Source organism: Trachypithecus francoisi, unplaced genomic scaffold (assembly GCF_009764315.1).
Source record: "Trachypithecus francoisi isolate TF-2019V2 unplaced genomic scaffold, Tfra_2.0 Lachesis_group4, whole genome shotgun sequence".
NCBI classification, from domain to species: domain Eukaryota; kingdom Metazoa; phylum Chordata; class Mammalia; order Primates; family Cercopithecidae; genus Trachypithecus; species Trachypithecus francoisi.
In genome coordinates, this window is record NW_022681469.1 from 144,773,919 (window position 1) to 144,797,908 (window position 23,990).

Consider the following 23,990-nt stretch of genomic DNA (forward strand, 5'->3'; position numbering starts at 1 on the left):
TAGAATGATTAAAATTGTTTCAAAGAAATAAAATTTTTAAAAATCTCCCAATGTAACAGAAGTATACAAACACTATAAAATAATTTACGGCAAAATTTAACATTTTGGAAAAAAACCAGGCCATCTTTCAAATGTGGATAATATATGCCTTTTGTGTGTATGGAATTTGAGTCTTTCTTTGGAGATCTGACATTAAACAGGCAATAAGCTCTGGACAGAATGGCTCACACTTACAGATAAAAGATTCAAAATACCAAATGGAGAATAAAAAGCTTATGAACAGAATAATGAATTCATTATAAAACATATTTACTATGCTTATAATGATTGTCAGTTTCAGAAACTTCAATTATTTTGTCTATTTCAGTATTTAAAGAGTACAACCAAGGTGTTTATGTTAAATTATGGACTAACCATCGGTACAATTTAATTAAACAAAAGAGAAACACTTCTAATTTTAAAGAATACAGAGAAACTAGTGAAAGCAATAAAAAAAAATCCATTTATGTGTTGTTTACTGAATTAGTGAAATTTTAAAAGACACTTTAAAAATTCACCACTTAGGATTTTTTTGCTTAAATTCTTAGGAATCTAAAGGAATATTTATCCTTTTGTGAATTCTGGTTCTTACAAGTGTCCTTATTATCTGTATTCTATTGTGTTAAGGTAGATCACATGACTGTAATCTTCTCTTAGACTGTCAAAATATTTATATTTATTTCATGATATCTGGACAGTGCAAAAAACCCTCTGAGTAGAGATTCTCAGCCCTCACTCTCCCCACTCCCCGTCTCCACGTTACAAGGCACCATTCGCAAACAGGCAGGGGAAGCCAACCTCGACCAAGCATGATCAGTGGATAATAATATTGTCCCCAAAAAAGCTTATGAACAGAATAATGAATTCATTATGAAGTGTACTTGCTGTGCTTGCAGTGGTTGCCAGTTTAATGTAATGATGTCTAGAGGAAAGGATGCTGTGGTCCACCTACTTGTCTTTTGCTCTGAGGCTGTATATCCTGGGCTAAAATTCAGGACTACTTCCAGTGTTTACAGTGAAAACCAAGTCACTGACAGCTAGAACAAAAGTGACCCTGATTTTGGCTCATTTACACCAAAAAACAGCTCTCATTCTCCAGCTTCTATATCCATGAGAAATGATCCCAGCGTGTTCTGTGTGCATCCTTTTGCTTGTATGTGTGTTTGTAAAACGTAGGTTGCTTTGCATGCATGCACTCTTGGTTTGCATACTGTGAGATACAGCACAGGCCGCTGTGTCAGCAAGGCAATGTGAAGACTATCCACTGTGGAATGAAAAAAATAAAATTCTTTGGTGGTAAGAAAAATGAGGAAAAAACGGGGACGTGGGTGTTTGGGTATAGTGAGATCAAATGAAAATATAACTTTCATACGAATCAAATAAACATATCAGTAATCAGATGATCATTAAGATTGTGGCGTTTAAAATAAGCTGATCTGGTTTAAAACCTTAGATAGAAGGCTTATGGCTCTAACTAGTGATTTCTTGTGAGTGCCGTTATGGACCAAATTACGTGCCCCTTCCTCTGCATTCGTAGGTTGAAGTTTCAACTCTCAGGACCTCAGAATGTGACTGACTGAAGATAAGGCCTGTAAGAGGTGATTTAGTAAAATGAGGTCATACAGTGTGGACTTTGAAAGGCAAATAAAAACCTGGGACCCCAATTCACTCTGCCAAAAGGAAAAATTAAGCTCAAAGCTGAGTCATGAAAGGAGTTGCCTTTCCTTTTGTTCCTAAGTAGAGCGCTACAGCTAAAAGGTTAAATGTCTCCACAGGTAACTACTCTAAGTTCATGGTATCTTGTTGTAAAGTGCCATTTTACTGAGTGGGAGATGAATACATAATTGACTATTTCCCTACCTGCTCCTTTTCTCTTGCAACACGTGGATTACCATACCCTCCCTCTTTCCCTCCAGACTACTTTAATAGTCTAAAATAGGAAAAAGAACATTTTTGAAAACAGGTAAATGAAAAATTTTAAATATATAAGATCTGCCTCTGTCTGGGTCTATTATGTCTATACGTTCGTATGTGTCATGTGGAAATAATATTTCACTACCAATTAAATGAAAGAGTTCTAATTAATTGGCCTAAAGAAAAGTTAAGTTTTTGTCCGACTAATAGCAACTAGCTCAGAAGCTTTTCACTTCATGTAGTTTTAGTAATCTTTGGTAAGTTTAATTTGGTAAATTTAGTCTCAAAACTCTCTCCAGTAATTTGAAAACTTAAAGTCATGTTATATTAAATTAAGTAATCCTTGATTTTTCACTGAGACTGAGAATTAGGGTTAGTAGTATATAGTAAGGTGTTTTTGGTAAAGTTTATAAAAAACGTGAGGACATGTTTTTTACTTAAGAAAATATATTTCTCTAGTTTAGAGGACCTTTCTACTGGCATTGAGATAAAAACCACTGTTTCTTTTTTTTTTTTTTTTTTTTTTTGAGACGGAGTCTCGCTCTGTCGCCCAGGCTGGAGCGCGGTGGCCAGATCTCAGCTCACTGCAAGCTCCGCCTCCCGGGTTCACGCCATTCTCCTGGCTCAGCCTACTGAGTAGCTGGGACTACAGGCACCTGCCACCTCGCCCGGCTAGTTTTTTGTATTTATTTTTAGTAGAGATGGGGTTTCACCGTGTTAGCCAGGATGGTCTCGATCTCCTGACCTCGTGATCCGCCCATCTCGGCCTCCTAAAGTGCTGGGATTACAGGCTTGAGCCACCGCGCCCGGCCAAAAACCACTGTTTCTATCCAATCGTTTTTTGGTAAACTGATGAGTCTGTATTGATATATCGTGGCTAGAGTTCTGAAGTAAAAGCTATAGGATCTTTATTTGCATGACTGTTTGTGTGCTTAGGTGTGTTTATGTATATATACATGCGTTTTGTTATGTGTTGTGGCCCCAAGGTACCAAATTGGCTTAAAAATAAAGGAGAACTCATAAATTTAGTAAATAATCCAAATGCTTTTCAAGTTCACATGACTTGAATTAATTTTTAACAAATAAGCTGGCTTTAAAATTATTGGCAAAATAAAATTAGAAAGCCTTAAGAACTGTCAACACATATTATTGTTTAGATTTATTGGTCAAGTAGTTTTATATTTATCTTTACTGAATAGTATAAGGTGTCAATATTTGGAATGAGGGTTATAAAGCCATAAATGCAGCCCAAAAGAGAATCATCTTTGTGTAATTTTTGGTAAGTAAGGCATTTAATATTGTTGGTTTAATAGCAGTTAATCCTGAATTATTTGGCAAAAAGAAAAAACAAACACATTTATTTAACCTTAAGTATTTCACATTGGTAAACACCTGAAATTCACAGCCTATAAAATTGGTTAGGAAGGAAATAACTTTAAATGATGACCATCAGTTTTTATAAGTAATCTATTAAAAAATGAATTAGATAAATGTAAGAGAACAAATGCTTGTTAAAAAAAACTTGACATATAATTTAGAACCTAAAGTTACATTAAACAAAATAATAGATATTGCTTAAATGTCTGGGTCATTTCCAATTTAAAAAAAAAAGTATAGGAAAATGTTTTTCTAAAAAACAATGTGTTCTTATTAAAAAGAAATAATTTTTGTCTAATTCAAAGATTATTTAAAGGTCATCCTAAAACAAGGTAAAAGGAACCAGTAAATAAAAGAGATGCAAAAAATGTTATAAATATGTAAGAAAGATTAAAAGGAAAATAATTCCACATGACAAAAATATTGTATGATAATTTTTTTGTCCTAAAATAAAATCACTGGTTATTTAAAAAGGAGGGTATTTAGGATAAAACAGAAACTCCAAGTATTCAATAAATGGTTTGTGGAAGTCATAATAAGGTTTATAAAAAGAGAATTTGTGAAAAAATGTTTGTGATCAAGTTGATTATAATTAGAAAAAATTATTTATAATAGTCTTTCTAGAAATTGGGTTTTGATACTAAAAATACACTGATAAACTAAAAAATTGGTTAGAACAACTAAATTTTCTTAAGGTACTGATTTATTCTTAATAAAATTATAAGACATTTTAATTTTCATAAACCAAAATTTCAACTTTAATTTCATCTCACTGTTTTCAGCTTTCTCTCCCCTTCAAGAGAGCCTGAGGTAGTAACTCTTTCAACTTTTTATCAGATCCTTTAATTTTTTCCCCTCTGGTTCTGACTGACGTTGTGGGCTGATTTAAAAATATATTTTATCTTAAAGGTCTAAAGTGAATGGTTTTCTATGTTTGTTTGTTTGTTTTTGAGATGGAGTCTTGCTCTGTCACCCAGGCTGGAGTGCAGTGCCACCATCTCAGCTCACTGCATCCTCTGCTTCCTGGGTGCCAGAGATTCTTGTGCCTCAGCCTCCAGGGTAGCCGGGATTACAGACACACACCACCACGTCTGGCTAATTTTTGTATTTGTAGTAGAGATGGGGTTTCACCATGTTGGCCAGGCTGGTCTCAAAGTCCTGATCTCACGCAATCCTCCCACCTTGGCCTCCCAAAGTGCTGGGATTACAGGCATGAGCCACCACACCCAGCCTAAAGCAAATGCTTTCTTCCTATATTATTCTCTAAATTCTTCTATGAAATAGAAAACTTTCACTTATGACACAGAATGCATTCTTCCTATGCCTAACTAAAGTCCTATGAAAACTGAGATTTAAAAAATTAAGGTTATTACATCCACGTAACTTTATGTATTGCTTCTAAAGTCATTGTACTGTTACCGGACTTTGACTCCTGGGTCTAAAACAGAAACCAAGTCCAGCTAAATCTTAAACACTGACAACAGTTAAAAGCCTCATCTTCAGACTGAGGAGAAAATGACAATCAAAATAAACTGTGTTTGTGAGACATAGGGTCAGAAATTAAAACTATTCAACCCCTCTAGGCCCAGGGACTATCACAGAAGAGGTGGACCATAAGATTGAAAGAGCTGATCTTGAGAGAGAAAATTAGTTTAGTTTCTCTATAAATTAAATGCTAATATCAAAGGCACACCGATATCAAAGGCACACTAATATCAAAGGCACACTGATGCAAGACCAGCATCTGTGTCCGTATGCCAGATTAACAAGGTTTTCTTGGGACATTAACCCATTCTTTAATTAAAAAATTATAAAAGGTTATAAAAAGATTTATGGAAATTATAAATTTTAGTCAAGATGGTTAAAATTTAAAAGATTTGTTTATAAAATTTGAGAGACAAGTTTAATTAGCCTGATACTGTCTTTATTAGAGTTTATTGTTTAGAAAAGCAGTCTCTTCTCTCAAAGAATAAAGGTGTTTCCCTTTTTTGTGAATCTTTGAGTTATCACTTTGGCTAAACGAATGACTTATTTTATAATGACCTGTGTGTGGTCCTGTTCTGTCACTGGTTATTTTACCAAGGCTTTGATTGGAATGACATTTTCAGATTGCCTTGAGAAAATAAGGGTGACCTACAAAGCTAATAAAAGGCCCTTAGAAAAACTGGCCCCATACCTTGTCCTTTACAGGGTCCTGACCTGTGGTAAGTAAAAAATGTCACTTTCTAACAGGGCTAGGAAACTTAAGTTTTCCTGGGACCTTGAAAAGAGAAGAATTCAGAATTCAACCAGTTCACACAGGTATCTATAGGCACAGAAAAATCCTTGGCTGGGACTGAGGCTTTTAAAAAGGTCTAAATCAGCTGGGCATGGTGGCTCATGCCTATAATCTCAGCACTTTGGGAGGCAGAGGTGGGTGTATCATGAGGTGGGTGGATCATGAGGTCAGGAGATCGAGACCATTCTGGCTAACATGGTGAAACCCCATCTCTACTAAAAACACAAAAAAATTAGCCAGGCATGGTGGTGGGCACCTGTAGTTCCAGCTGCTCGGGAGGCTGAGGCAGGAGAATTGCTTGAACCTGGGAGGTGGAGGTTGCAGTGAACTGAGATCACGCCACTGAGCCAAGATCATGCCACTGCACTTCAGCCTGGACAACAGAGGGAGATTCTGTCTCAACAACAACAACAACAACAACAAAAGGTCTAAATCTTAGATTATTTATGAAAAGGTTCCAACAAAACCAATTTAAAAAAACAAACAAACAAAAAGAGCGAGAGAGCAAACCTATATAGCAAATGATTATTCTTGCTGAACTTTATTCAAATAAGCAAGCCAATCATAATAGAACTAAAACTTATTTTACAAATAAATTAGCCCTGTTATAATTTTGTATTTAATAAAATTGGGGAACTGGAAAGAGAAAAATTATGTTTCAAAATAAACTATAGTACATCTGTAATTAGATTCTAGCCTTGCCTAATGTTTGTCCATTTTTATTATTTTCTACAATTTGGACTGAATTCTAAAATTTTTCCTGGCTACAATTCTCCAAAATAATGTCGTCAGGTTTTTTTTTCCCTTCTTTCTTTTCCTTTTTAATCACGATTTGAAATCACTAAATATTAAGCTATGCTTTTCTTAAAGCCCTGTAAACTGAAGCTAGACAACGTCAACTTTGGAAGAAAATAGCAAGAACTTATTTATATACGTAAACCACTTTCATACCTGCCTACTGACATAGGGACTTCAGAGTAACACAGCTTATATCAGTTTTCCAGGACTGTTCTCCCTTTATGTTTGTTGGGTTTTTTTCTCTCTCTCTTCCTCCACCTATTTTATTTCTTCATGGGTCGTGAGACGACAAGCAGCGAAAAATGAGCTTTCCTAACAACGTGGGACTTATCTCTCTAGAAATAAGCTGTCTTAATCACAAGAGGCCGGATAAAACCCAAGGCTAGAGAAGCATTTTCTTCTAAAATGCATTTTCTGCAAGACTTTTTTAAAAAGGGGAGGGGGAGAAATGTGAATGGAAAATAAAAACTCGGTGCCTCAATTTTCTATGCCAAAGGAAAAAAAAAAAAAAAGCTGGATGCTATCATGCAAGAAGATACCTTTCCCTTCGTGCCGAAGGAGAAAGCTACAGATAAAAGGTTAAATATCTCTATGGGTAGCTACTCTATGCTCACCTAATGTTATAAAAAAAGCTGATTTACTGAGCATGAAGACAAATACATCATTGACTATTCCCCTACCTGCTCCTTTCCTCTCACAACACGTGAGTTCAGTAATGTGACCTTACGCTCCCTCTTTCCCCTCCAGCCTGCCTTCCCCTTTAAATACTGATGGCCTCAAAATCATCTTTGGAGAAAGACACAGACCACACCCTGTTTCTGTGATTTCATGTTTATTCTTCCAGGAATGTCCCTAACCTTAGCAAAATAAATATCCAAATTGATTGAGACCTGTCTCACATACTTTTTGGTTAACAGGCCCTAATCCAATGTGACTGGTGTCCTTATAAGAAGAGGAAATTTTGACATTTTGACACAGATAAACAGAAGGAAGACCATGTGAGGACAGGGAGAACACAGCCATCTGCAAGCCCAGGAGAAAGGCCTCAGAAGAAACCAGCCTGCTGATGGCTTTATCTCGGACCTCTGGCCTCTGGGACTGAAAGAAATCATCTCTTGTTTAAGCCACTTGTCCGTGGTACTTTGTTAAGCCAGCCCTAGCCAACTAATGCAGGCACGGTGCCCCCAAACAGTAAAGATCAGCAATTTCTGTGTTAAAACACAAATCCTTCAAAAATCAGACTTCATCCATCAACATTCATGCCATTTTTATAGTGTCATGGGACAAAACCTTGGGTTTAGGCGAGATCTGATTTTTCCAGGTACAGGACACGTCACCAAATGATTTGACCCCTGTTCTGTCGAGAACGCACCGTCTCAGGAGAGAAACAGCACAGTCGCTATTGTAATTTAAAAACGTATTTTGTAGCCTTTCAAGCCCGTAGGAAGGTAAGAGGCTCCTCAAGTATTGCAACCACCCCGCCCCACCGCTGCCTCCCACCGCAGAGGATGGGAACTAACTTCATCGCCTTTCTCTCTCGGCACACTTCCAGACACCACAGGCCTCTCTTGTGTCTGAGGGCTTACGTGTAATTCCTTCTCCAGGCTAATCACCCTCTGTCCTCTCTCCCTTTTCCAAATGGCCTGGCCTCGTTCCTGTGTGTCCTGTGTCTCCTCCCTACATCACCTCCACTTTGTCAAATTTCCCCTCCCAGGCTGGTGGCTGAACTGAACCCCAAGTGCCGGGGAGGAGCTGTCTGGGACAGATGAGCGCACAGCCGCCAGCTCACTTGCATCAGCTCTGTAGCGTCTGCGGCAGCCTTGGGGCATCAGCTCTGCAGCAGGCACTCCACATCCCGAAAGGCTCGACTCCTTCTCACCACCACACTGACTAAGCAGGTTTTCTCTCAGCCTTAACATAGGCACTAGTTGTTTGCACCTGAGGGCAGGACACTGCATTCATTACACTCTTTCTTATCGTGTGTCAATATTTGCCTCCAAGATTAGGGACCCAAAATATTTCTGGTCCCTGACAGCTTCAGTTTCCTCATCTGTAAAGAGAGCATGGCAATATCTGTGTCCCCCATCACAGGGCTGTCGTGGGGGTCCAGAGAGCTACAGGAGGTTAGGGACTTAGAAGGGAGCCTGGACTTACCTATCTGCAGTCACTAACAGCCTTGTTGATATTACTGTTTTATCCAGGCACTGGGGACAGCCTCAGGGTGCATGAGAACCTCTCTTCCGGACAGCCCCGTCAGCCCTTGCCCCGCTCAAGGGTGGCTCTAGGGCTTCCTTTGTGGAAGGCATCTGAGGACGCCTGACCCTTGCAAAACAAAAGCATCCGGGGAGAGCCACTTGTTCCCGCCAGAGCCTGCAGATGCTCTGCCTGGTCCCTCCCAACTCCAGCTCCCTTAGAGAATTTTCTGACCAAAAACCTCAGCAGAGCGGATTTACATGTCAATCAAAATTACCCCTCGAATAAAGAGACCTCTGGCACACGGTGCAAACTGTCCTCACTGTGTTCCACCTTGGGTGAAAGAGAAAAACACAACCACAAGAACACAAAAGAATACTCACATTCATAAAAACCATGGCTTTCATAAATACTTATTTCAGACAAAATTAAGTCTGAAATGCCCACATACCAACTGGTCTTAAAATTATATAGCAGAAGTTTGGGGGAAAAGACTGACCAAAAAAAATTGATTTGTATATAAGTAAAGGACTAGAAATGTGGTTTGCCTTAAAAAGAAAAAAGAAAGAAAGAAAGAAAATAGAAAGGGCAAATGGATATTTTGGTGACCTTGAGAGCTGACATTAGTTGTTTTGTATAAAAGCTGCTTTCCTCATGCTTAGGAGGAAAGTGAAAAGTTATTTACTTAATTACATACTGAACAATTTTACAAAGCCTTCTGAAAATTTGGAAAATTTTGCATACTGTACAAAATTCATGCAAATCCTCCTGACCCTATGATCAATCAATCAACTTCTTACATTAAAAAGTTACAGAAACCAGTTTCTAGTGTCTGTGTACCATTGCCCATTATTCTTTAAACAATGTGTAGGTGGTGTAATATCACCCACTTTAATGCTTTAGTTCTTTTTCTTATTCTAAATATCACCAAGGTATTATTGTGCTGTTTTTAAGAATTTCCAGGGAAATTCTTAGGAAACATGGTTACTATTATTTTTCCTTCACAAATACTTTTTTTTTTTTTTTTTTGAGACAGAGTCTTGTTGTGTCGCCAAGGCTGGAGTGCAGTGGCATGATCTCGGCTCACTGCAACCTCTGCCTCCCAGGTTCAAGCGATTCTCCTGCCTCAGCATCCTGAGTAGCTGGGATTACAGGCAGGCACTACCATGTCCAGCTAATTTTTTGTATTTTTAGTAGACATGGGGTTTCAACATGTTGGCCCGGCTGGTCTCGAACTCCTGACCTCAGGTGATCCACACGTCTCGGCCTCCCAAAGTGCTGGGATTACAGGCATGAGCCACCACACCCGGCCTTAGCAAATACTTTTAAGCATTTGAACTCAGATTGCTTAAACTTAGCATTAGGCTAAGACTGGTTACAAATCTAAGAATGAAAACACAGAGGCTACTGAATTAGAAGTGTGTACTTGCATTTGTTTTCTGTTAATGCTGGATAAATCAAATTACAGATTGTCTTTTTTAGGCTTCTCATTTCTTATGCCAGTATGTTGCAATGATATTCCCTAGATAAAAGTTTCCAGTGAGGCTAAGAATTAGCAATCATTCCACCAAGGGTTCAGAAATGGCAGCAAGCAGTGAGCTAAGTGACTACTGCACCCCTTTGGCTCTGGCATCTTCCCTGCCAGCTTCTTTCAAATGCACCGTTACCTCGGAAGAGCAGTGGGGACAGGCAACTGACATCTGTGAGCAGGGAAACTTACCACATGGCAGAGCAGTCAAAATTCACCAATAGCCATTTGTGGGGATTAAAGTTGAATGAATCTGCAAACTGCCAAAGAACAAGAATAAGAAAAAGAAAACATTTTCCTTATAAATGTTTAATTATAAACAAGATCCCATACATGATAATATAAGTTTATGGCACGACTAATCCACAGTGATAGAGGCCAGGTAGGGTTTCCCAGGGGAGTAGTAACTTGCAGTGGGCAGGGGAGTCTTCTGCATTGCTGGAATTGTTCTACTCGATCTGAGTGGTAAGTACATGTATTTAGAATTGATTTGTATGTTTTGCTATATCTAGATTGTACCCCCATAAAATGGAACAAGAATTTTAAAATTAAAAGTTTATATTCCCAAATGAAAAGCACTTTCAAATTTACATAATCTAATGTGACATAAAATGTATCTATATTATATTTTAAATTACTGGAATATTTGGAAAAATCGGAATTGTCCTTCACAAGTACAATGTACAGGAATTGTACTGATTTGGCCTGTGAAATACTTTATGCTTGATGTTCCTTCCACTTACTGAGCTAGCAAAGTTCTCACACTACAAGTGTCATGATAAACAGTGGGAAAGAGGAAATTTTATAACTACTCTACAGTAGGTAGGGATAAACCCAGTTTTCATTTAATTGATGGGTTCTTTTGCCAGCATTGCTGTAACATATCAACAATTCTCCCCATTTACCTAAATGTTTCTCTCTCTCTCTCTCTCTTTTTTTTTTTTTCTTTTTTCTTTTTTTTTTTTTTTGAGCGACAGGGTCTTACTTTGTTGCCCAGGCTGGAGTGCAGTGGCATGAACATGGCTCACTGCAGCCTCAACCTCCCAAGCCCAAGCGATCCTCCTGCCTTAGCTTCCTAAGTAGCTGGGACTACAGGCATGTGCCATCACACACAGCTAATTTTTAAAATTTTCTTTGTAGAGACAGTGTGTCTCAATATGTTGCCCAGGCTGATCTCAAACTCCTGGGCTTAAGCCATCCTCTTGCCTCAGCCTCTCAAAGTACTGGGATTACAGGTGTGAGCCACTGCACCCGACCAGCTCCTTTATTTTTAAAGACAATACTCAAGTTCCTTGTATTCCTAACAGCTACAGACTCCCTGGCTGGAAGATCCTGGGTAACAAATGTGAACAACCGGCTCCAGCTGCGTGCATCAGTGTTAGGGGCTATCCTATTTTCAAGGAGAAAATAAGAGATATCAACCACCAAGCGTGGTAGAGGAGGACACTCTGCATTTTCACTGAGCTGTCATAAATGGTGCTTTCTTTTTCAAATGCATGTCCTGGTTTTCCAAATGCATGTCCTGGTTTGTCATCTGACTGGTGAATAGGAACAGGGTCCACCTTAATGGCCAGGGATTTGGCCGTGGGGCTAGATTCATAATTGATACTGAAATAAAGGTGGCTGCTGCGTAAGGCCCCAGTCTGGCTGACTCTCCTACTGGGAAACTTTTCAGTCTTCCCAAGGCCCTAGGGCACCTCCTGTCTACTTGCTTCCAGGGATGTGCACCAAGGAAGCAGCAGAGGCTTGAGGGGCCTCGGGGGGCGTCCTGGGAGACATTTGGTCGGTGGATGACAACCTTCCCCATCAACCCGCTCTGGAGACCCAGGTTCATTTCCTTCTAGGTTTCAATAAAAGTAATTTTGAGAAAGGGACAGGAAATTACAGCAAGTTTCATTTGTTGATAAAAGGAGACAAAAGGTTAAAGAGGGGCTCTGTTTGCTAGGAGTTTTATGAGTTCCCTCCTATGGGGCTGATCTGTTTAAACTTCTCTCATTACCCAGCAGTGATATTTTCCTTCTGCTGATGGAGAGAAAGGCTCTTATCTCTAAGGGCAGGGCCACAACAGGATATTGCAGCCTCCTTATCTGCCCCACTGAGACGCACAGCCCTCAGCTGGGCACGGAAAGGAGAAATAATGCAGGAAAAATGGTAATGACTCATTGTAGAGCATGAAATCCTGTCTGCTGCTGATAGGGTCTGGCTGGAATGCCCATTGCTGCGGTGCTCTGACAATGAGGCACCCTTCTATGAAAGATGAAACCTCAAGTTGTCAGTTCATGGGGAAGAGAAGAGCAGTGGTAGGAAAAGATCATGAGCCCTAAACCCGATACCCAGAGTTAGAAAAGAGCATCAAGCTCAGGCCAGCTTGGGGAGGGCACATAAATCCCAGAGGATCGCTTAGCCCTTCCTCCTTTGAAACTGTCCCAGGAAAGATATTTCAAATAATGGAGATTATCTCCCTAATACCATGCATTTATATGATACAGAGATTTATTCTTCACTTCCCAGCACCAAACACCCACCAAACTAGCTACCAGCAATGAACTATGTCAGCTGGGTACTGGCATCACATTATAAGAACTTCTCATATACTATACCCTCTCCCCAATACTTACATAGGTCTTTGGAAGCTCCATTTACCCGCAAGGATCCATCATCTAAGTCCTAGGCTGTATTAAGTACTCAACAAGTAATTATTGAATGAATGAGTGAATGAATGTGATGGAGACATAAACCAGAATACTACTTCATTCATTAGTAGTAAGAGGATTATTCTTTCCAAAGATGGGGCCATTTGTATTCTATACCTCTGGTACCCATTTTTCTGGTATTACAGCATTATGAGAATTCAAAGTTGTAATTAGAATATTGATTAGCAAGTCTGACATGCAAGCAGAGGAAGGTGTCAAGGGAAAGTTTTTCTAAGATATGGTAGAAAATAACAAAAGCACCTAATGCAAGTTCAGTGTTTACTGTCTGCCAGGCACTGTTTTTAAGCCCTTAAAACATGATTAACTCATCTACCCCTGACGACAATCCCACACGGGATGTATTCTTATGATATCTATTTTATGGGGCATAGGGAGGATATCTAACTCACCCAAGGGTACACAGCTAGTCCTAAGGATAAATCTAGGATTCAAACAAAGGAGTCTAATGCAGAGAACTGTGCCCTTCATCCTCCATCACACATGGGTGAGGTCTCACGACACCTCTTGCCCCTTGGCAGAAAGCATTTCTTTCTTGGCCAGTGCCACAGCTCCCCTGCTTTGCTATCTCCTTCTCATGGACACACTGCCAAAGACTGCCTCTCAGGACCCTCTATGGCATTGAAAGCTGAGTTCTTGGGGAGGAGAGACTTCCTACCCTATGAGCCACCACCAACAATGAAATCCCACTTGAGTCTGAAATAACACACCACAGTATATCAATAAGGTCATTTCTTTGTGTTAAGTCTGTACCAATTTACATTCTGTTGCTTTTTGGAGAAGCAGAGTATTGGTCAATAATTTTGACTGCTACTTCTCAAAAGAAGCAGGCGTTTCACTTAGCATTAAAGACCATGCTTTACAGTTTCCAGAAGACTGCCTAGGGGCATTTAAATGCACTGGTAGCTTCCCGTTCAATACTGGTTAAAGTGAACACCATGTTCAGACGTGTGGGCAGAACATGACTGTCATGTTGAACCAGATTGTATGGAATTGCAGGTTGGTATTTTAAATTACTCTTTTGAGTTTAAGTGCATTAAGTTTTTATTTTATTCCTACTTTCCCACAGTTTTATAAGCTAACATCTATCCTTCTGCTTGGGATTTGTATAGATTGAAATGGAACTGTAAGTGTCAGGAGTATTTCAGGAGGACAGGCTGCATGACTGGGGAAGGCTCTCAGCTCCTGTTCTGAGGAAGTGGGAATTGGTTCAAACATAACTGGCTAAAACAAACCGCGATAGCGAGAAATTGGATGTCAGCTCCTCATGAAGGGAGAGGTCAAAAACAGAGAGCCGTGAAAACAGCCTTGGGGAGAGCGAAGGGTGCACCTACCTCCACTCCATTCAGAAGGTGCCGGAACTCAGGGCAGATGAATGCACTGCCTGCGTAGGCCGCATCGACGTGCAGCCACATGTCTTCCTTGTTGCCTAAAGTCCAGAAGCAACTCGTGAGTCCGCAGACGGATGCCTCACCATGGAGCCTGCCAGCTGACCTCGCCCTGTCTGAGCACCCTTCTTGCGTGGAGCATGCCAACAGTATTTGCTGAACTAATGGCGGAATCCCCAAAAGGCCCCCTCATTTGAAGGCTCGAAAGCTGAGGGCAGTGTGTGTGCTCCTGGTCCCAGACACACACCAGGGAAAATGGAAGCAGCTGCACCCCTTGGTTTTCTCTCCTGACCCTGGCGGCTAAGTGTAACTCCGAGGGACCACTGTGTGACAGCCTCACGTTACTCACCAGCATTTCTCTCCAGCGACACCACCCTTTCCACCCACCTGGAATTCCCTCCCGGTTCCCTTTGCTAATCCATTCTCAAGTCCTCCCCCAAACATCACCCGAGGGGTTCTGCACAGTCTATGCTGACCTCTACCTGCCCCACTCCATCCCCACCACCAGGCTAAGTTCTTTATTTTACGCCATCTTAGACCATCCCCTGCTCCCTTCATGAACAGGGTTTCTGTTTTCCAACCATATATAGCAGCCTTGTCCTTGTGGGCAGGGGCTGCCTCATTCAGGAGCTGGGAGAGCCACCGGTGTAGCATGCTTCCTCCATTTTGACAGATCTGGGCTCAACTCCCGCTTCCAGCAGTTCCCCAGCCAAGGGGCCCTATCTGCTTCTCCAAGCCTCACTCTCCTCCCAGGAAGATGGAGATGAAACAGTACCCACAGGCCCAAGGGGTGAGCGAGGGAATATTTACAATGTGCCTGCCAGGACCCCAGCACTGAGCAGGGGAGAAATAAATGTGACTTCCATGGTTGCTGCCTCTCAGCTGTAGGCACCCAGGAGAGTAAGAGTTGAAGGGTGAAAGTCTGCAGAGAGGGCACAAGCCACCCTAGCCTAACAGGGTGGATACCAGTGTCAGGGCACCGTGGGGTAGGTGTCAGGGTCAGCACCTGACCCTGACAGGTAGGGATCCATGGATTCATTGTTCAGTCACCATCCACAGTGCTCATTGTGCAGTGAGGCGTGAGACTCTCAGGGGCACTAATTAGTCACAGTCCCAATCAGGAGGGCTCCACCGTGGTGACCTCAAGGCCACTGGAACCTCCAATACCATCACCTTAGATTAGGATTTCAACAAATGGACTTTGGGGTGGACACAAACGTTCAGACTACAGCAAGCTTCAAATTTACACCTATCTTATGATGGGATCTGAGGTTCTTCTCAACCTTACCGCTGATCTGAGCTACAGGGATGGATATCCCATGATTACTGAGTGACTCCTCAGGGAGAAACTGTAAATCCTAAGGCCTTGTGCTCTTCCTGGCTCACTGCTGCATCCATCTGGGGGTATGCAAGCACCAGGTGAGACTGATTCTGGGGGAGGTGATGAGCCCCTAAGCCTCGGTTCAGATCCACACTGCTCTGTGACCTTTGGCCTCCCATGCCCTGGGGTGGATATCCATGTCCGCAGGACACACTTGACCTTGATCCAACCAAGGGCTTTCATCCTGATGATCAGACTGAGTCAAAGCTTTGAAATGCCTTACGTCTTTTATCAGCAGTGACTTTGTGGAGGACTGTCTTCCCTCTAAGCTTGCAGTTGGCCTACAACTCCTGCAGAAGGGAACTTACAGACCCCCAAGGGAAGTGGACACTGGAGGGCTTCTCTGGTTTCCATAGGGATGCATGGAGCTGCGGGCACGCCTCTGCATTCTGCATCTCATATGTGATCCGCTAACAGCACACACTGCATAGCACGGCCCATCTAGGAACCAGGCAGACACAGAGACCTCGGCCAGAGCTTGAGCAGTTGCATGCACCAGAGGCACACCTAGCCCCGAGGCAAGGCTGCCTCAGTGGGGAGGGAAGGGACAGTCTCACACCCCTCCAGCTTCCTGCTGCCAGTGACTCTTTCCTTATGAGACTTCCCGGGAACTTGAGGCAGACCTGGCTGCCCCTCCAGCTGCATGTCCTCCCCCAGTTATGCTGGCACCTCAGGATGCAGCTTTGGCTGCCTGCCCTGTGCTATTCCTTCCTCACTCCTTGAGATGGCCTCCTCAACTCAACCCATACCCTCATCCTCAGTGTCCCCACTTCCCCACCAGCAACCTAACTGACTTCAACTATCCACTTTTTGTATCTCATCTTCTTCTCAGTAAAACCTGCCAGACAACTGATCCATCCAAGTAGACCAATCTGAACACCCTCACTGGCAAATCATTTCAAATGCAATAAAAAGAAAATGTCTTTCCAAAGGCAGCAATTGGAAGAAAACCATCTTCTGATTTGTTTTCTTTGTCAAATGATGGTGGGTGAATAACTTATCTGAATTATGTTAGATTATTCCAATCATACTATAGAATAAGGTCAGCTCAGGCTCTCGAAACAGTCCCGCTTGGAGCTGGAGAATGCTAAATATCTGGTGATAGGAAAATGGTAGCAGGAGAGGGAAAGTCGGTAAAAAGGTGCTGACTTAATTGTTAAGGTACCACCAACAGTTAGTAATGTACCACCATCAATAAAAATGGAATTGTTGGCTGGACACAGTGGCTCATGCCTATAATTCCATCACTCTGGTAGGCTGAGGCAAGCATATAACCTGAGGTCAGGAGTTTGAGACCAGCCTAGCCAATGTGGTGAAACCCCATCTCTAATAAAAATACAAAAATTAGCCAGGCGTGATGGTGTGTGCCTGTGATCCCAGCTACTTGGAAAACTGTGGCAGGAGAATCACTTGAACCCAGGAGGCAGATGCTGCAGTGAGTTGAGATTGCGCCACTGCACTCCAGCCTGGGCCACAGAGCAAGCCTCCATCTCAAAAAAGAAAAAAGAAAAAGAAAAAAGGAAAAAAAGGAATTGTCAAAACTGACCTCCCCTATGCATTCTGCCAATGAATGAAAGGGTTTTGGCATTTACCCATGTCAGCTCCTTCTGCACAACCCCAAAAGCAACCTCAGTGTTTCAAACCAAACAAATCATAAATCAAGCTCTGTCCACAGCTTCCAGCCTCTGAAAAGAAGAGGGGGCCCCAAGACAGCAGGAAGGCCTGAGCTGGATACATCCAGGGGACTGTGACTGGCAGGTGACACACGCTGGCTGTCATCTCCATGGTCCAGCGGGCAGCCTGCATTGGGCCCAGGGGACAGCAGGCCGTGTGGGCTCTGTCCGGCAGAAGACCTCAGCCCTTTAAATCCGATAGCCCTGGGGAATTACATCAGCCGGCTACTGGCCAGGACATTCAGTTCTTAGCCTGACATCTGAGTCAGAGGACTCCAAGTTGCTTGGCTGAGCTGATGAAGGTTTGTAGCTGATGAGGCCAGTGCTGTGGCTGCAGTCCTGACTCAGCCAGTTCTATCCCTTCTCCCCAGCCCGGGGCTGTGCACGACCACTGCCAGCCAGTTGTTCTTACAGCTGTGTGCCACACAGCATACACGGTGGAGTAAAACCCTGTGAGAGTGGGTAAGTCTATGCCACCCACCTCCCAGTAGTTCCCGGCACTGCCTTCCTTGCTGTGCAGCAATGCACTCCACCTTTGGGATGGTGCATTTTCCCTGCATTAATTCAGTCTCTGAGTAATCCTGGGGGGAAATATTGTTATTTTATGAGCCCAAGTGGGGCTTTTCTCTTCACTTTACAGAGAGCATAAATGAAGCTCAGAATGCAAGATTCAGGGGTGGGCCCTGGGCTGGACCCTAGCTTCCTTGTCACCAATTCCATGTCCAGCTCACACAAGGGCACCTGCACCTTGAGCACCGGCCTTCCCCAGCTGCTGACCCCAAGAGGGGAGGCCAACGCCCAGGAGAGGAGGGTCCACTCCTCTGAGTATGGACCATGGGTGACTCTTGGGTTAGGAGAGGTGAGAACTGTGCTTGGCTTATGCAGAGTAAGGATGAAGCCAATTCCCTGGTAGCTGGCATAGGATCTGGCACAGGCCACCGGTATGTGGTCTGAAGGCCCCACTTGGGCAGCTCCACTCACAGCCAAGCGGTCAGAACATTCCCATCCCAAAGGGACAGATAAAGGCGGAGCCCCCTGAGCCATTGTCCCTGCCCTACGAGGGTTCTTCTGTCCACAGAAGCAGCTTCAAGGCCTGCTGAGTTCCCAGAGCTACATGTCAAAGGTGAAACTCTAGAAACAGAGTTGCTCATTCACGTTCACCTTTTGAAAGTACAGCATCCTAGTCTCAATGAGAAAACCTAAGATCTCTGAATGAGGGAGGGAGGAGGCGAGAGTGACCCAGGAAAACATCTGAAGCACAGATTATTGCTTGGCAAAATCCAGTTTCATTGTGTTGATTTGCTAAACTATCTTCGGCAATTTTCTTAACTGCATTTAGTAATTCCAAAAAAGGTGAAAAAGGGGTATACCAGATAATTAAATTCAGGCGTGGTCAATTCTCAAATGAGGTGTATGCATGACCCACATGTGAGGGTGGTTACTCTAAGATTTTGAAGAGTTTATTCTCCTCAACAGAGCCAACAGAGCCTGCAATTTTACATAACTTTTATATTGCTTGGAATATTTTTTCTTACAAATAGTGTGTTGGTAGACCTAAGCTCAGCTTTTTCCAATTCGCCCAAATTCTGAGTTTGTGGAGTTCAAGCTAATGAGGTTTGTGTTATTATTGCAAATATGAGAAGAGCTAGGCAAACCATCACAATATGAAGTTAGTGACAAGAAAGAGAGATCAACGAGGAAGGTTTTCTAAATTCCCCGTATACGGAGAACATTTTCCAAAAAGAAAATGGAATCAGATACTTACAGATAGGACCGACTTCTAAGAGATTGTCAAAGGAGCAGCACGTTGTGGTCCCCAGGGTGGCAACCACCTAGAGGGTAAAAAGCAGACAACATTTTATCCCCTGGGTGCCAGTCACCGCTGTAACCTCCACACAAGCCACCATTGCCCCATGGTCCAACCCAAGGCCATGAGCCGAGATCCCAATGAATGTCTGCTACATGGAAACGTAAGGCCATGGATACACATTGAATCTTTGGGTGAAAGCATCACAGCAGGTTAAGAGAAACAGATTTGCAGACAGAAAACTAAGCTCTGAGGTTAGAAACCGGGAAGTTGCAAAAGATTTTCCAGGGTGCCTTGGGGCAGAAATGAAGCATTCTACCATCTGGACAATAATACCTATATCCTACCTTATTAAATATACATATACATGCATGTGTGTATATTTTAGTTAAATTTTAATTAATGTTCTATGTAACATTAGTGTAACTATGTTCTTATATTCCATATATGCATTTTAATTTCATTATAATCTAATTAAATTATAATTAAAATATACACAAGCATATTTATTTTATTTTCTATATATATGTGTGTGTGTATATATATACACATATAGAGAAAGTAAGAACATAGTTACTACTGTGGAGCGGAAGCCTGGGTTTTTTCCTAGTTTGGGGTGTGTGTGTGTGTGTCTGTGTGTGTGTGTGTGTCTGTGTGTGTGTGTGCATACACACATGTGCAATGCACAGAGCAGAGCAAGTGCAGTAGAGATGAGGCTCCCTCCAGCAGGGCCCAGATTGCCCAAGGCGCTCATGGAATGCTTCTTTCAGAACAGCCTTTGGCGTCAGTTAAGAGTCACACTAGGATTTTGAGCAAGAGTATCATTTACCAGCTTTAATCCTCTGCCTTTCTCTTTCTGAATGATACTGTTCCCAAAGATTAATTGAACCCTCTGGAGGTCATGAGAAAACACTGCTGACATTGAAAATAATTTTAAAAGGGATGTTCTGAGAAAGCATTGAGTGCCGTCAGTCACACAACTCAGAAAATGCAGGCTAGGAGTCACTGTGGCCTCTCTCGACCTCTGAGGACCTTGTGGTGCCACGATCGCACTGGCACAGCCTGATTGTGTTGTACCCACACACGTGTCTGTCTCTCCCTCCAGACCCATGGTGCTCCCAAAACCAGGGACCCTGTCTCATTGTTTTGTGTTGAGCTGAGCATTTGCACGTTGCTGGACATTGCATAGATGCTGAAACCTATTGCTGAGTTCAAACAGCTCTCTCTGAAGGATCAAAATGCACATTATGTTTACAAAACCAAAGGGCCTAATTGATTTATGGATGTCATGTAGTCTAGATAATGAAATTTCTCTGTGGATGCGACAAAAGTGTGGAATAGAATTAAATTTGTGTGACCTTTATTGAGCCCCCTGTAAAGTCTTAGCAATGCCATGTGTCCTGAGGATAAAAACAGAGAGGTCAGAAACTTGTATGTGAGAACCCCAGTTGGAGAACTTTCTGGTTCCATTTCACCTATGACTGCTTGCTTTTCACCTGGAAACCAACTTTTCCTCTTGGAGAGACAAAGTGTTCATGCCCAGGTAGCATGGAGTCAGCCTGTGGAAGGTTCATCTCAACCGCCTTGCCCTGCTCCTCTCACAGGTGGTTGGTCTGGACAAGGTACTTCTCAGACAGAGCGATGGCTGCTCAGGAACCAAAGTTTTCCATGCCAAGTCCCGGGGCGTGGGCCCAAAACAGGTCCTGGCTGGACTCTGGAAAGGCTCTCTGTGTCACTGAGCTATGCCCAAGGGAGTCAGTCCCCCAAGGGGCTACCCTCGGGCACAGCAGGGGCAGTCTGTTTAAATGTAGGCTTTCTTCTTGTTCAGGATGGTGAGTCCAACAAGTCAGGAGATGACTGCCATTAAAAACAGCTTGTTCCTCACAGTCCCCAAGGGGAGGGGGATATGGGGAAGCACCAGGGTTGGTTGGGCAGCAGAGGGATGGAGGAAAAACAGCAGCAAGAGCCTGTGTTGTGGTTTCCACAGGAAGAACCAGGCAGGGCAAGGGTGAGCAGGATTAGGATCAGTTGGTTTGAATAATTTCAGTGGGCTCTGGGGTCGCATTTGGTCTGCTCCAGGTCACATCTGGAGTAGGGGCTGTCCCTAGATGTCTGGTACCTTAAGCGTTCAGGGCAAGACGAGAGTGGCCCAGAGTGTGAGAGCCCCACAGAGGAGGTGGTGGGGTAGGGGCTCTGTATTGATGATTTTGCATTTGAAAGGTGAACTTGCAAGTGAACCTTTTAAGAGCTCTAGGAACTCCCTCTCCCTGAGAAGGGCAGACCCTCCAGGGTCAGCAAGACCCAAAGGTGTCACAGCATCAGAAGCACAGACAGTAAAAAGGCACAGTGAATACAGATAGTTAAACTACATATGTGGGGCACAGAGCCCTGGATTGGAGGCCCAACTCCATGTCACATTGGCACCTGGCTGGGCTTTATTTTTCTTACCTACAATGCAACATATTGCACTTACAGACCTGCCCGGTCTATCAGGTGCCAACGGGCTAACATCTTGCATACCTCAATATTTCTCCTGGTGCTGTCAGCCTCCTTTCTTAACCTCTGGATGTCTCCTCCTCATGTTAAGCATCAAGAATTCTCCACATTTGTTTCATTTTGGCAAGATGAGTCATTTAGTGGGAACTGAAGTCAGTGTGTTGTTTTTCTCTGCTACTTGCAATTTCATCTTGACATATAATTGAATGTTAAAGCACTTTGTCTAAGACACCTGGCTACTCAGTTGGTAGAGCATGAGAGTCTTAGAATGCCTTATCTTTGTCCTTAAGAGAATAGCGAAAAAACAAAGAATGACTTAACAATATTAATATTGCTTGAAACTTATTTTCTCAACTCCCAGAGTCATATCTTAGAAATGACATATCTCTAGTTTAGCAATTCATTCTGTTTCACCTGACTTTCTTCAGTTAAACACTAAACTAAAGGCAATAACTCCATGTTGGCCAGGCTGGTCTCTAATTTCTGACCTCAGGTGATCCACCCGCCTCGGCCTCCCAAAGTGTTGGGACAACAGGCATGAGCCACCATGTCCAGCCAATAACTTCTATTATTAAAATTAATACGTTAAGTGTGCCCTTATTAGAATTATTTTCTCTCTATTAATGTGTGCATAGAAGAGCATCTAGAATGATGTTCACCAAACAGTAATACTGCATCTCTCTTAAGATTTTGGTTAAAATAAACCTTTATTCTTAGATTCTTCTGTAATTACTGATTTTTTTTTTGGTCTGAGTATGAAACATCTTTGTAGAAATGATAAAACTCTGCTTTGTCCTGGCAGTGGCCTAGGTTGAGACTAGGGGCGATGTTCTTTGTGGCTAACTCTGCAGCAAGCCTGATGCTGAGAGCCTTTCCTATATGATATTTAATTGCTACCACCTTATGAGTTAGATATGTTCATGATTCCCATTTTACAGTTGACTTATGTGAGGCTCCAAGAGGTGGGTATTTGTCCCAGGACACCCAGATAGGCAGGAGCAGACCAAATGTGACCCCAGGCTTGGTTAGCTCTTGTTGTCCTGCCACATGCTGGGCAAATAGGACCCCTGGGACACCAGTCCCTGAACATCAGTTAATGAGCTCAGCACTCTGGGCCATGCCAGAGGCCCCTCCAACAAACCCATAGCACACTGTAACCTCTACCTCCTGGGTTTAAGCGATTCTCCTGCCTCACTCCAACAAACCCAAGCACTTTGCTATGGTAAGGAGGAGGCCTGGGGTCTGCGAGGACAGTGTTCTAAGTGGCTTGTCTACGTGGGGCTGAGCTACAAGTCAGCCTGTCCTAATTCTCAGAAGCCACTTTAAAGCCAGCACCTGCTCCGCTCCAGGCTCTGATTACCCCGGCTCAGCATTGCTCAATGACGCTAACCTGATTCCAGTCGCTCTGCAGAGGCATAATCACATTTGTGCAGGGGGAAGAAGGGGTAGGGGACAGTGCAGGCCTCCATCTCAAAGAGCCCGTGGTCTTCCTGCAGTGGCAGAGCCCGGTACGACCTCCTCTTCTGCATCCTTGCCCCTTCGACCAACCCGCTCTGCTCACGTAAGTGCCTCGCAGGCATCGCCCTCTGTGGCCCAAACTTATCAAGCTGGCTGATTAGGGAAGCAAGCTGTCCTGAGAAACAAGGGGAAACTATTACAAGCCCCAAGCTTGTTCATGGAAGGGCAATGATTCAACTTTTCTGGTTCAAACCCTGCCAAATGTGCCCCTTGCCCTCAGCAGCGTGTCTTGAATTTTAAGGGATCTACAGCCCCTCTGAGAATATAATGAAGACCATGTGGCTACATCTCAGAAGGACGCATATAGTCATTATGCACATGCCCAGTTATAACCACAAGGGCACAGCTGGGCAGTGAGACAAGGCTCAGGCTCCAACCCCTCTCCTATGTGGGCCTGAAATCTGTCCGGCTTTACAATCCTTTGGCTGCCAGTTAAAGACAACAAACAAGTTGGATTTCCTGGAATGTCCTATACCCGTCTACATCTCTGTATGCTGCAGCCTTCTTCCCTCCAACAAGAAAGGCACCATGCCCAGGAGCACCTGCCTCGATATCCCCTGACACAGCTCCTGTGTTCTCTCTCAGCAACAGGCTTTCCAAATCCCCTCTAGGAAGTTTATTCACGCCCTCTACCATGTATATATGCATCTTTCTCATCAAATGGCATGGAGATGGGAACACACCTGTCTTCCCCACCACGAACCATGCCATGAGGAAAGGGACCATGGCTCACCACACACCTCCAGGGCTGGTACGGTGCCGGTGCATGGGGCAGTCTACAGGAAAAAAGTGATTCTCCTCTCTGATCTGATACCTACAATTGGCCCACATCTGTGGCTTCTGTCAGCAGAATGTTCTGAATTTTGGTCTTTAGGGCAAAATTCCAAAA

General features: G+C 43.1%; 1 protein-coding gene across 5 annotated transcripts in view; it reads right to left on the bottom strand.

Moving 5' to 3' along the window:
- Positions 1-23,990, bottom strand: part of DDC (dopa decarboxylase) — a 113,194-nt gene that overhangs the window by 30,146 nt on the left and 59,058 nt on the right. For 4 of the 5 annotated variants that reach the window (XM_033194315.1, XM_033194316.1, XM_033194319.1 and 1 more), the window contains exons 7-9: positions 19,046-19,112; positions 14,173-14,267; positions 10,320-10,387 (exon numbers count right to left, since the gene is read on the bottom strand). In XM_033194315.1, the coding sequence (XP_033050206.1) occupies positions 10,320-10,387; positions 14,173-14,267; positions 19,046-19,112 (230 nt within the window). Of the gene's footprint in view, positions 1-7,977; positions 8,345-10,319; positions 10,388-14,172; positions 14,268-19,045; positions 19,113-23,990 lie in introns of those variants that run through there. The other variant, XM_033194320.1, reaches the window with a different exon arrangement.